General features: G+C 33.3%; 1 protein-coding gene across 1 annotated transcript in view; it reads right to left on the bottom strand.

Moving 5' to 3' along the window:
• LOC124431826 (nuclear hormone receptor E75-like) overlaps positions 1 to 14,814 on the bottom strand; it is a 150,172-nt gene extending 135,358 nt beyond the window's left edge. The window contains exon 1 of the mRNA XM_046980157.1: positions 14,569 to 14,814. Within this exon, the coding sequence (XP_046836113.1) occupies positions 14,569 to 14,674 (106 nt within the window). The 5' untranslated portion in view covers positions 14,675 to 14,814. The remainder of the gene's footprint in view (positions 1 to 14,568) is intronic.
• Positions 14,815 to 15,217: the final 403 nt, after the last annotated feature.

The following is a 15,217-nucleotide window of genomic DNA, read 5'->3' as shown; positions in this document are numbered from 1 at the left end:
GCATAAACATGGACTGCACTCTCTCTCTTGAGTGGTAAAAGGAGAGTTGGTATATAGACGGCGGGTGCATTGCACCCCTTGTGTCTGAGGGGGTTCGGATCGATTCCGGGCGTTGGCGCCGAGGTCACCGGCTCGCCTTGCTCGGATTAATGACCCTCACCCAGTGCAGTGCAATGGCATCGTCGTCGACTGTCGGCAGCGCCGACGGTAACAGCCCCTTCTCCCTTTCCTCTTCTATCCCTCCTCATTCTCTCTCTCTCTCTTTCTCTCTCTCTCTTTATCCTCCCTCTCCTCCCTCTCTACTCAATGCTCGTCGAGATAGGAAAGGGAAAAGCTCGCGATAGTAGTAGTGCTATTACTGCTAGTAATGTTGCCAGTGGAGACACTGGTAGGGGTGAGATACGTTTCACGAAACTCGTCGAAGAAACGAAAGGACAGAGAGGGTTGTTTCGACTTACTCACACCCCCATCACACCAAATGATATAAACCAATCGCGTGTAAGAGAAAGAGACTTGGAAAGAATCAAAAGCATTTCAGGCGCCATAAAAATGCCTCTCTCTTTCTCTCTTTACCCCTCGGTCTACCTCACACTTTCACCGATATCCCGGTACAACACCGGATTTGCCTGAACGTTACTCTAAGGTGAAGACATTAACTACGTTCGTTCGTGTTCGTAAGCATTAAAAATAAAATTCACCTCTACCTTTGTAATATGAACCTTATCGTTTTATTATATCTGAAGAATTAAATTCATTCTTAAAGAAAATATAGCCATGTAATATCGTTTATAACCTTCCACAAATATTACCGTGAATGATCGATCACGTTGATAACGTTTAAGATATTAATCAAAAGTGTTGCGCGATCGTTCGAATGAATGTTCGAAGAGGTCAACGAAAAAATAACAAAATAAAAAAAGAAAAGAAGAAAAAGAAAAAAAAAAGAAAGAAGAGAAAGGAGAGGAGGGTGGAAAGGGAATCAATTGTTACGAAAATTTCTATGCTCTAACGAAAGGCGATAAGCCGCGGAAGGAAGGATGCGCCTAGGCAAACACTCGACGCGCTCGTCTACCGGGTTGCAACGTGGCAGGGGCTGTTGAGACGGCAGAGAGGGGGGACTAGGTCATTCCCCCTTGTCTTGCACTACCGAGCGAACAGGGGTCATTGCGAGACACTGAACCCTTCGCGAATGGTCACCCCTCCACCAACCTTCTCTCTCTCTCTCTCTCTCTCTCTCTCTCTCTCTCTCTCTCTCTCTCTCTCTCCCTCTCTCTCTCTCTCTTATGCGAATGAGTGAGCGCTTTTCTACACCGTACGCCGACGCGCTCCTATTTCGAAACGTCGAAGAGTGGTGCCGAGGGGTGGAATCGCGGTACACCGACCCGCCATTTCCATCGGATATACGGCCTGTTCCGGGAACGATTTGAGCCTAGATATCTACCTTTCTATATATCTACACACACACACACACACATATAAATATATGTATGTATATAAATATAAATATATATATATATATATATATATATATATATATATACGTACACACGGACACGTTGGTGTTCACTTCTGACAAACGTTACAGAATTTTACGTACTGTTCAGAACTGATAAAAAGTCACTTAGTGACAGTCAAAAAAAGAAACTACAAAAGTAAGAATATCATCGTTTCATTATGTTAATAGCTATTACTCTATTTGTGATTCAGTCAATGATTCGATGATCGATTCATCCCTCGATCTGTTCTCATTTCTTCTTAATAGTTCTTATATTCATTGTCGGTCATCCGATCTTAATTTCTACGTTTAAACTTTCTCCGCAAATAATAACGCAATAGAAAACGTGTGAAAAAATGTGTGTGAAAGAAAAGCCAACTATTTCCTTTCATTCTGATCTCAATTAGATCGACATTTATTTTGATTGATTTCGTTCCAACTTTGAACTTATACGACGTTGTTCCTCGTAAAAATGTCTATTACTACGAGAGACGACGAATCATTTATCTTTTATACTTTTTTCTTTATCCTAATGATTTCTAACGGTTTAATCATATGTAACGGTGCTAACGGTGATCAATATAATAAAAATTTTCAACTATCATTTTATAAGAACGAAATTTTCTTTACGAATGGCAGAGAACGAACGATCGAACGTATTAATTCGAAATGGGAAAATTAATTGTTCATTCTAATTAAAAACAATTGTTTATGTGTATTTTAATTTCATTAATCGAAAGAATTTTTTTTTTTTTTTTTTTTTTTTTTTATATTAAAAGGAACGTAAGTAGTAAAAGAAGACTTGCAACGATCATTTTCAATGTATTCGTCGATAATCGAAATAAGTAAAATAAGGTTCATTACTCGTTCTCGTGGCAAAACAGAGGAGAACGATGAAAAGGAGGAGAGGTGGAGGAAGAGTTCACGACCCCAAGCTGACCTTGATATCATGCATTAATCATAAAAAGAGAAAAGTAAGACGACGTTTGCGTTTTCCATCGAGCAAAGCAAATATATAAGTACTTCTTGTGAGAGAGAGAGATAGATAGATAGATGGAGAGAGAGAGAGGGGGAGGGGAAGAGAAGGAACTGTTAGTCACGCTACTCTTGCTACTTTTCTCTCTCTCTCTCTCTCTTTCTCTCTTTCTCTCTTTCTCTCTCAGTAGTAACGGTCAACGTTACGAGCGACAAGTAAGTTAAGCGAGATATCACAGTAAAGCCTTTTCTCGTTCCTCTTTTATAATATTAAGTAGTACATAATGTTTGCTACGGTATTCAAGTAGTAATATTATCATTGATAACGGAACGAAGTGATCGTTAATGAAAAATCATACTCGTTGTTTTTGGTTTAAATTTATATATCGTGGATGATCGTCAGAGGAAGAAAAAAAAGAGATGAAAAGAGAAGAATAACAACGGTATTGAAAAAAAAAAAAAAAAAAAAGAAAAAAAGAAAAAAAGAAAAAAAAAAAAAGAGGATTGAATCGAAATTAATCGAGACGTCGTCTTGCATACATTTAAATTCAAATCGTCATTGATAAAGCATATACATATGTACACGTATATATATATATATATATATATTTTTTTTTCTTCTGACGTTAAAAAAAAGTGGCATAAGGAGAGAGAAAGAGAGAGAGAGAGAAAATGTAGATAGGGGTGAGGAGGGGAGGGCCGAGGAATTTATCCAACATGATTACAACACACGTTCGACGTATCGCGAGAGCAGGGTCAAGGCAGAACAGCACAAACTTCTGTTCTGTCAAGTACCATTTACCAGAGTCCCAAGATCGTTCATTGAACGAACAATGCCAAAGGGAATTGGCGCATTGAAAGTGTCGCGACGGACGGAATTGGCTATACGTTGGGAAGAAACAATAATTTAACCATAAGGTACCCTTCCCTTCCCTTCCCCCCCCCACGTTCCAACGGGATAAAAGTTTCACTTTGATCCTTACGATTGTTCGATTGTAAACTGTCCATCTCTAAAAAAAAAAAAAAAAAAAAAAAAAAAAAAAAAAAAACTTCATTATCTCTTGGCAAGACAATTAAAATGACCCATTATCACAAATTTATTTTCGATCGATCAAAATGATTACCAAACAATCATGAATGTACTTATGTACGTTCGTTATTCTGATTTTAAGATTCTATTAATAATAAAAAATAATCGTACGTTTTGCGAAAAACACAAAAATCAATTCGAGCTTGTAAAATAAATCAATTATCGAAAATCAATTATTGATACGATAAGTATCAATAATTATTATTATTATTAGTATTATTTTATTATTATTATTATATTATTATTATTATTATTATTATTATTATTATTATTATTATTATGTATAAATTATATTGAAAAGATAAAAACGAACGAGCGAACGGGACAAAGAAAGTAAGTAAATACTAGTATTATGACGACAATCATTATAATTTACGTAATCGTTTTGATTTACGTATGCATGTAACGAGTCAATAAGTGCGACAAAATTGTTTGGATTCGAGGTTGGAAATAATCAATCAACGGACTTATCGAACATCGAAACTTAAAGAAGTTTCACGATTTGCGTTTTTCAAAAAGACAATCCTTTTTTTCTTTTCACGTGATTTCCAATACCTAACAAAATTATTCTATTTATCTTAGTAGGCAGCGGCCTGGAAAAAAATGAAAAAAAGAAAATGAGATCTTTCTGATTTGAAAATTCTTCGAGAGATTTTCTTTGCTCTTTTTTTTTTTTCTTGGACGATATTCGAACAAACAAAATTTAATTTAAGATAGAAAAGGAAAGAGAAAGAGAACGTGGGGGGGACCCGTGGAGATGAGTAAACAATATTCTGTCATTAAAAAGTTTTACATAAACAAATGATCTCTATTCGTTGATGCGAAACTTAAAAAAACAAAAAACAAAAAAAAAAAAAAGAAAAAGGAAAGAAAGAAAAAAAAGGGAAAAAAAAGTCTGTCATTTAACATAATCGAAAGTTATAATCTATTTATTGGGTTCAAGATCCGTCACGATTTGTGGTCAGGGGGGATGGTCTCGAGGGTATTTCGTGATAGAAAATAGGTTTTGTTCAGAACGAAGGAAAAAAAAAAAAATATACGAAAGAAAGATAACGCGACAATTAGATTTCCATAGTCGATTAATTTCTTCTAATAAGCGTAGGGAGGGTGCGATGGTTCGAATAGAGATAGGGAAGGGTGCCGTTCTCTCTCTCTCTCTCTCTCTCTCTCTCTTTCTCTCTCTCTTTTCTCGCGGATCTTCGATATGATCCTCCTTTTTTGTCGGGCACGTTTCCCCTATATATGCGCGAGGCTTCATTTCCCTCGAGAAGAGGCAGACGTGCACAAGGAGAGAGAGATAGAGAGAGAGAAAGAGAGAGAGAGAGAGACTGAAGAAGGGAGAACGAGAGACACGAAGAGAGACGGATAGATGGATATATATATATATATATATATATATATATATATAGAGAGAGAGAGAGAGAGAGAGAGGGAGAGAGAGAGAGACAGAAAGAAAGTAGACGAGACAATGAAGGAAGAAGGTAAAAGAGAGAAGAAAGAGGGGAAGGAACAGGCTCACCCGTACATATTCGGCTATGTTAAAGCGTGTGCGTGCTTGGTTATTCGATGGATGTGAGGGATCAGAGGGAGTAGAAAGAAAAAGAAGAGGGACAGAAAGAGAGAGAGAGAAAGAGGGTAGAAAGAAGGGTCTGGACACGAGGCACACTCTCGCGCGCGTCTACGACGAATCCGTCCTACACGATGCACTAATTAGTCGAGACACGTCAAACTAACAAATCGTCCTTGTTAAAACGATCCTTAACGAGAAACCAACTTCGAAGGACATTTATCTATTACAATCGGCTACGTTCGCTAATTTCCTTCTTTTTATATTTTCATCGATATAATGTATTACATGAACGATCGAGAGAGAAATGAATGGATAAAAGGGAATACTATTTGTTTGTTTCCTTTTTTTTTCTCTCTTTTTGTTTTTTAATAAAAATCGCTCCTAGAGTATTCGTGTGGGTGAATAGTGGGGGATGAACAAAAAAAAAAAAAAAAAAAAGAAAAGAAAAGAAAAGAAAAAAGATATTCAAAGAAAAAGTGACGCATCTTTTCGTTGCATTAAAAAATTCATGAGAAAAGGAAAATGATAGAAAATGGATTTCTCCCTACGTCTCTTGCCATGGTCCGCTCCGCTCCGCCCCCTCCCCTGGGATGATAAGCAAGAGATAGATAAATATATCGTAGAAGAGGATATTCGTTGAGTCGAACAAAGATCTTATTTTTCTTTTCTTTGAATTTGTTCATTATTTATTTATTTATTTATTTTGTTTTTTTCTCCTCTTTCGTCCTTTTGTTTTTTTTTTTTTTTTTTTCAATGACGACGTATTTAAAAATCGAACGAGTATCTATAAAATATGTATGTAGGTATATATATATATATATATATATATATATATATATATATATATATATATATACACAAAACGTTTTCCGACGAAATAATTATTATACATAGATATCATTAGATTTCCGGTTCGTTTCCTTGAAAAGATAATTTCCGAAGTTCCGACTTTTCGAAAACATTTGTTCCCTCTTATCGGGACGCATACAGTATATGCATGAGAAGTGATCTAAGAGTGTGAGCGTAAAAGAAAAAGAAAAAGAAATAGAAAGAGAAAAAAAGAAAGAAAGAAAGAGAGAGAGAGAAAGAGAGAGAGAGAGAGAGAGAGAGAGAGAGAAGGAGAGAAAATGAAATGGACACACTTGACGCGCACGTGCTTCGTGCGTGTGTCGGAAGTAAACGTGCGCGTGCGCGTGCATGTGCGCGCGAGCGCGCCCGTATGCACGCACGCACGCCCTAGCAGACATGAGACGAAGGGTCTGAAGGGTGTCTGCGCCCATGATACACGATGCGGCTTCGCCCTTCTCTAAAGGGACTCTCTCTTTTACTCTTTATCGGTTTTATCTATGTATAATACTATTGTATTATACTTTAATATGATACATACTACGTTTCACGAACATTCTACAAAGAAATATATGTATATGTATAGGTATATGAGTATGTGTGTGTATATATATATATATATATATATATGTATGATAATAACAATAGTGACAAAAGTAAACAATTGAAAGTAAATAGAAAGGAAATGAATGCTTTAGATGACACGTATAAAAGATATAATTAATAAGATTGAATAAGTTCGAAGATTATGTTAAAAACATCGTACTACAAAATATTTCCCGTTCAATTATACCCTCAATGAAATTAATACGATTACCTAATTATCTTTTGTTTTTCTTTTTGCTTTTCTTTTTTTACTTTTCTTTTCCTCTGTTTTCTATTCCTCTTTTTTTTTTTCGTATCTGATATATATATATATGGAAGAAAAAAAAAAAAAAAAGAAAAAAGAGAGAGAAAAGAATCGTATCGAGAGAGAAATGTTTTTTTTTTTTTGCTTTCTCCTTTTTTTTCGCTTATTAATCGAGCGTTAATCTTTCGTAAATTTTAATCGACTCACAATTTCAAACACGTACTTTACTCTCGTTTTCATGCGTATCGAAAGGAGAATATCTCGTTTTTTTCTTTTTCTTCTTTTTTAAAATTACTTCTTTTATTTTATTTTATTTTATTTATTTTTTGTTTTTTTTTTTTTTTTGTTTTAGCACACGTATAGTATTTTCGTTCTCCATGCGTAGACGTATACACGTATATTAAAGAAAATATACTTTATATTTTCATATACATGTAATATATACATATTTCTTGTTTCTTTTTCTTTTCGAGGCAGCATTTTTTCTTTTTTTCAAATGATCTATCGCAAATTCCATTTAATCAAATGATACATTATCATTGCTTTGATCCTAAACGACACGACACGTATCGAAAAGTAAAATAAAAAAGTAAAATATTTACATAAATAAATTCTTTAGATTTTTTTTTCTTTTTTTTTCTTTTTTTTTTTTTTTTTTTTTCTTGAACGTGAGACAGAGAGAGATCACCGACCACCAATCCGAGAGAATTCCTCGTGAAATTTTATTCAACGATATATTTTTCCTTCGATATACGTCAATGACGTTCTCCGTCTCTCCGCGTCTCCCACCCCCTGCCCGCTCCCATCCAAGCTTCCCTGCTACTCCCCCCCCCCCCTCTATCCCGTCATCCAGTCCGTTTGTCTTTCATCATTTTAATTCTTTCTGTCGTTTTTTATTTTCTCGCAAATGTGCACGATCGACGTGTCATCGAGCCTTGGCCTCCACCAAAAGAGCCAATGATAATGCATGCCGCGCCTCGATAAGCCGAGGACTATTTTAAAATACAGATTTGGACTGGTTCGCATCAACAATGGTAAACTTATCGTTTCGTTCTTACGATTACCTGTCTCTTTTTCTCTTCTCTACTCACGTATTTCACGCGCACGCACACACACACAAAATATATATACGTATGCATGTATGTATGTATATACATTTATTATAAACATATCTCTTCTCTTCTCATCAGTGATTCTCTCTGTCAGTCTCTCTTTTACTCCGCATCTCCTCTCTTTTTCTCTAAATATATTTTTCCAAAAAATAATCGTCATATTAAATTTTTCTTTCTCCTTGACCTTGCGACCTTGCATAATATCTGACGACATTATAACATAATATACGAGGAAAAAAGAAAAGGAATGACAAATCGTATTATTACTTCAAATCGAACTTTGTACATTGCATTTTATATATCAACATTTAAAAAGAGAACTTCATTGATATCCAGTTTGCAATATGGTATCGTAGGTATCAGAGAAAAATTTTCTCTTCGTTGTTAAAAATTCTCCCTTGTTTTTCCCTTTTCTCTTTTTTCTCTTTGCCCCCTTTTTTTTTTTTTTCTTTCTCCCCACGTTTCTGTCATTTTCACATTTCATGTCGATGATATCGGACAAAATAAAACAAGAAAAAAGAAAAAGAAGAAAAAAAAAAGCAGAAAAAAAGAAAAGAAAAAATAACAAATAAATAAAGAAATTAAAAGTGGCGAGGGAGGGGGTTAGGGCGGGGGGGCGGATAGTAGGGAAAATTGGAAGCGAGAAGTTCGTGCCACATTTCAAAAATCTAAATTTGATGATGACGCGAGCTACTCTATGCGACCCTGATATGAGTGAGAAAGGTTTTGTTTCAAAAGTTCGATATGTATATCCTAGAAATGAAAAAAAAACAATATCGACGTGTATACGAGAAACGAATTTTTCTATGTAAACACGAAACAAAAAAAAATAGAAAAAAAAGAAAAGGAAAGGAAATAAAAAATTCAAAGAAAAAGAAAAGAATTCTTTTTTTACAAACAAAGAAAGAAAGGAAAGAAAGGAAAAAGGAAAGAAAGGAAAGAAGGAAGAAAGAAAAATAAATAAATCTTTGACAGTTGCATAATCGAGAAACAAATCATAATTATACCGAACAATCGTATCGATTGTATCTCTGATTATATGCCAATTCTCTTCGTTAATTTACTTCACTTTTTCTTCTTCTTCCTTTCTTTTTTTTTCTTTCATTTTTTTTCTTTGCGACTCAACACTTTCTTTTCTAATGAACAGTCATTTAAAAAGTTTCTTAATAGCCAACCCGGAAATAATAATAATAATAATAATAATAATATTATTATTATTATTATTATTATTACTATAAATAATTAAGCGTTAATCGATAATTAATCGAAAGAATTTCTTAATTATCGTTTACTTAAAAAAGTAATCAAAATTATTTGCACAATTTTTCATTTATATCCACGATCTTTTTCGCTTCATTCATTTGCATTGATTTAACTTTATAGATGATAGACTCTATAGCGTGGCTCGAATTTTTGATTTAAAAAGAGAAAAAAAGAGAAAAAAGAAAAGGAAAAGGGGAAAAAGAAAAAGGAAATGAAAGAAATGGAACATTTGAGCTTTGAGAAAATTGAAAGAAATATTTGCTCAGATTATCTGTTATTGAAAATCAAAATTTAAAATGCAAAAAAATTGGCCTTCGTGATATAAATATATGTTGATGCAATCGGCTAGCTCGATATTTATGTTCGATATCATTTCCATCGGTCACCTTACTCGGTCAATAGAACTCGTACAAAGGCGATCAAAGGTGTTATAATCGACTTTCTTGGCCTTCTACGATCGATCGATCGATTATTGACGATTGGTATCATTTATCCATTATCGATCGAATTGAGAAAGAAAGAAACGTACTTAAAAGTACATACTCGTACAAAATGTTATTCGATTAATTGGATAAGCAGAATATTCGTAAGATAATATTCATAAGCGTATGAGTGTGATAATAATTTTTATTGGCCAATAAATTAATCCTCGAAATTTTTAATTAAAAAAGGGAGAGGGCGGACTGAGTGGAGGAAAACTAAAAGTTTCTAGACGAATCAAAAGTCCTTGGAATTACTTTCGAAGATCCATTACTATTTTTTTTTTTTTTTTCTTCCCCCAAGACCTTTCGATTTGATTTCTTTACCTTTTTCTTTGATTTTTTTTCTGCTTTTTTTTCTTTTTTTTTTTTTTTTTTTTTTCTTCAAATCGTAGGAATGAAAAAAAGAAAATAAAAGAAAAGAAACGAATTAATCTGAAAGATTTCGAGAAGAAAAAGAAAAAAAGGAAAAAGGAAAGCAATTGATTTTAAATATAAATCCCGAATTTTTGATACAACAAGAAATTTTTCAAAATTACGACATTCATTAATGACCAACTCTATTATAATTAACGATTGACTTTCGTACTTGTTTCTCTTCCTCTTCCCTCACCCCCACTATTTTCTTTGGTATCGACGAAAATTGGAGAGGGAAAAAAAGAAAAAAAAAAAAAAAAAAAAAAAAAGAAAATACGATGCACTTGACGGTTCAAGTGCATCCGTGATCTATTTTCGTCCGGACACGGACACCGTTCGGTTCCTACGTTTCTGTTAGAATATCATGCGAGGCACGGTAAGATTGTTTAAATTTCGCAAGAAAAAAACAACAAAAAAAAAAACAACAAAAAATGAGAAAAGAAACGGCGAGGACGAATACGTCTCCAAAAAAAGAAAGAAAAAAAAAAAAAAAAAAGGAAACAAAATAAGAAAGAAAAAGTAAAAGAAATGAGAAGAGAGATTTCGGCTCGATTTATTTGCAAATTACATGGAAAGAAATAAAAAGCAAAAAGGAGAAAAAAAAATATATATATATATATATTTATATTTTACTTTATTCTTACGATTCTTATCGATTATCGTGAAAGATCGACTTGAGAATGAATGAATACGAATATGAAACGAAGAATAAAGAAATAAAGAAAAAATTTCGTTTGGAAACGCACGAGTAAGCAAAGAGATAGAGAAAGAGAAAGAGAGAAAGAAAGGAAAACAAATAAATAGAAAAAAAAAAAAAAAAAAAAAAAGAATCTCGTAAAAGAAAAATAAATTCATTAATCGTTCTTGCACGATTTATCGATCTTATTATCATTCGTACAAATTCTATGTTTTACATTTCTACGAGTATTACGCACACGTTACGTACCATATTTACATTTGTAGCTCTATAATATATACATATATATATATACATATACGTATGTATATGTATGCATATACATAGATGTTACTTTTCAATAAGATAAGCCTGCTGGACGGTACTCGCTGACAATTAAGCTATAGATGGAACAAACATATTATAATATTATATTTATTAATTATATATGTAGATTATTATTATACGTTTAAATTTTTAATTCCTTTCTATACGGACATGACATTTGATTATTTCTCTCTCTCTCTCTCTCTCTCTCTCTCTCTCTCTCTTTCTCTTATTGTTTCACGACTTATCTAAGTGTTCGTCGAACGAATTCTTTGACACCACGTATTGTATATATTAATATAATTATCCTATCGTGTATCAAAAAAGAAAAAAAAAAAAAAAAAGAAAAGAACAAAAAAGGGATAAGCAAAATATATTTCATTCTATCGAATAAATTTTTAAAATGAATTAAACACATGTTTGTTTGTACGATATGAACGAGCTTCTAAATGAAACTTACTTAATTGTTATATTCTTATATAAAATTTATGAGAGAGCATAAAAAAAAAAAAAAGAAAAAGAATAATTACATTTGCTCAATGTAACGTAGATAGTATAAAATACTAGCATCTTTTATTTTGGAAAAAAAAAAAAAAAAAAAAAAAACAATAACTCAATAATGAGAAATTTGTTAGATTCGAATGCAGAAAATTGAATATTGCAAATTATCGACCCTGACGCGTATCAATTTTTTCGAAGGTATAGTTTTTCTCTCTCTCTCTTTTTTTTTTTTTTTTTTTTTTTTTTTTTTTTTTTTTTTTTTTTTAATGAACGCATCAAGAACACTGAACTGGAGGTCACAATAATAAAAAAAAAAAAAGGAAAGAATACAAAAAAATAAATAAATAAATAAGATAAAGAAAAGAAAAGAAAGAAAAGAAAAATTCTTTCTTCTTTTTTCTTCGAAAGTCATAAAAAAAAAGCTCTTATTACATGGAAAAGTCTTTTCGAAAAAAAATTTGTATCATACGCCCTTCTCATTCTCATTCTCAAATATACATACATATATATATATATATATATATATATATATATATATATATATATTTACATACATACATTCATACATACATATATATATAAATATATACACTTGCATATAAATACGAATTTGTATTCGACCTTCGCATTTCGATCCACATATTTTTCTCGTCTATTCGTGTCATTTCGAGGAGAAGAAAGAAACGAGGACTTAACACACTTCGTTGGATTTCGTGGAACGCATTCGGACTGGCCACGCTCGCTCTCAAAGTCGTAGCTTTGACCTTAAACCTGTGTCAAGTGTTTACGTCGCACGTTAAAAGCCAATGTAATCTTTGGAGAACTCCGAGGAAAGAACGCGTGAAGGATAGAGAGAAAGGATGGAAATGATAAGAGAAAAGAAAGAAAAAGAAAAAGAAGAAAAATAAACGAAAACGAAAAGGGAGAAAAAAGGGAATAGAAGAAAAAAAAAAAGTAATACAGAGAGGACGATAACGAGTCACGGATAATCTGGATTATGATAATTTTTCTGGCAATCATAGTTCTTATATTATTCAATTTTCGCGTTTCGAGAAAAGAATGGCTCTTCTCTCTTTCTTTCTTTCTTTTTTTTTTTTTTTTTTCATTCTATTAAACGGCAAAGAATCCCTGCATCCTCCCTCTACCAAGCCCCCCCCCCTCCATCCCGATCTTCCTCCTTTTTCTTTCGTCTATTAAAATTTCGATAAAATCAAAAATATTAAAGACAAATGCGATAAGATACGTAGGATAACGTTACGAAGATAAAAATCAAAGGCTAATTTGTTTGTATTATTAGGGATCATGGAAACATGATCGATAATAATGCAAGTTATATATGTTATATTTATCGTTCTAACGATAGGATACCTACGTGTAAATGCAATAATTTCTTTCTTTCATTCGTCGTGGCAATTTTTCTTTTTTTTTTTTTGCAGTCCTTGTACCATCCAAAAAAAAAAAAAAGAAAAAAAAATAGGAAAAAGAAAAGAAAAATTAAGAAACGAATGTTCCCTCCTTTTTTGTTGGGTCCCCCCCCCTTTTTTTGTTTTGTTTTGTTCCTTTTCCTTCTTTTTATTCCTTCGCTCATAGATCGTAAACTCATTTACACGATTTTTAAACACAAAAAGTCACAATTGTCGATTTCAATTGCAATATTATTTGAAAATCTTTTCCTAATGCACTCTTTATGAAATTAAATAAATATACACGAGTCGATCGATGGATATTTCACCGTTTCGAAAGCGTATCGCCTAAGAGGAGCCTGCGGGCTCCTCTCGAAGGAAGTGAAATGTTTTCACCGTGCGAACCTTCAATAATATTCTACTTAATGGTTAATATTTCTTTTTTTTTTTTTTTTTTTCTATTAAGAAAAGTTCAGAACTTTCACAGATTTATTTCTACAAATCATCTGAGTATTATATATTTTTTTTTCTTTTTTTTTTTTTTTTTTTTTTTTTTTTTCGAATATAACAAGCGAAACACATCCATATTTGCCGTACGTTAAATTTATCAAATAGAAATTCACTTATACATGTATACATATATATATATATACATATATATCATGATAATGTTTTAAAGATTTTCAAGTAAAAGTAATTCCTCTTTTTTTTCTTTCCCCCTTTCACTCCTCGAAATTTCACTTACAAAATTCACTTCCTTTAGGACAAAAATTTCGTGCAACTTTTTGTAATTTAAAAAAAAAAAAAAAAAGAAAAAACGGAAGACAAAAAATTAATTTATCATGTTATTTCAAATAAACGAATTATGTGTGAATGATCGAATAAAAGATTTCGATTGAAAGGTGTTAATATATATATATAATATATATGTGATATATATATATATATATACGCACACATATATTGTTAATAATTTTGACCATGAAATGCCGTTCCTCCGGATAGGCCGATGTGCACGACGATCGGAAACTCGCGCTTCCGAGAAGAAACACGATCCTGTGTTGAAGAAGCGATCGAAGTAAGTATGAGCAACGGCTCGTGAAAAGGAACCTCTAACGAAGAACAAAGAGAGCTATGCGACGATTTTATAATACGTTATTCCCCTACTTAATACTCCCTACCTCTCTGGCAACTATCTAAGCAACGAGCATCCTCATAAAGAATATACATTTATAACGAATTTACGAATCATTATCAGAGCTTGATAAACGTCGTCGAACGTATCCTATACGTGATCTTTTCAAAAAAAAAAAAAAAAAAAAAAAAAAAAAAAAAGAAAAAAAGAAAAAAAAAAGAAAAAAAAAAGAGATAAAGACGTGATCGATTGGTAAAGATGTAAAATATAATAAAACGTACATACGTATGTAACAACGTACAATCGAAATTACGTTGAATAATGCGTTGGTAATATATAATTGATGTGTGCCTATATATATATATATATATATATATATATATATATATAGAACACACATATACGTATACATAAAAATACATTACTCACCGAGATCGGGTATCGAGCTGGTAGGTTCCTCGTGGTGCCCCTTGGGATCGGAGGACCTGGCTCTTGAAGTAGGTGGTGGAGGTGGCGGAGGAGGAGGTGGTCTCATGCTCGAAGTAGAACTAACCACGACTGTACCCGATGGTGGTGGCGGTGGTGGTGGAGGCGGAGGTGGTCCCGCGTTATTATTGTTAACGTTATTACTAGGATGATGATGATGATGATGATGGTGATGATGATGATGATGACTGTTATTATTATTGCTATTGGTATTGTTGTTATTGTTGTTGTTGTTATTACTACTGCTGCTACTGCTACTGCTACTGCTACTGCTGTTGCTGGTGGTAGTACTGCTACTGCTACTGCTGCTGTTGCTGCTGCTGCTGCTGGTACTGCTACTACTGCTGCTGCTGTTATTGTTGTTGTTGTTGTTGTTAGTACTGATGGTATTGTTAACAGGTGCTGATCTGGGTGGTCGCATTTGGGTCTGTGGCGACATCAGGACCGTGTCGGAACGCGCGATGCCGCCGGCGTGGCCCTGGCCCGGCGGCCTCGGACACCAGCCATGCAGCACCCTGATGGCGCTCCTCACTTCCGCCTGCAGTTCGGCGGCCCTGTCCCTCGCCGCGTGAGCCACCTTCGAATAATTTCA

The sequence above is a fragment of the Vespa crabro genome, chromosome 22 (genome assembly GCF_910589235.1).
Source record: "Vespa crabro chromosome 22, iyVesCrab1.2, whole genome shotgun sequence".
Taxonomy (NCBI): Eukaryota; Metazoa; Arthropoda; class Insecta; order Hymenoptera; family Vespidae; genus Vespa; species Vespa crabro.
This window is presented reverse-complemented; position numbering and strand designations above follow the sequence as displayed.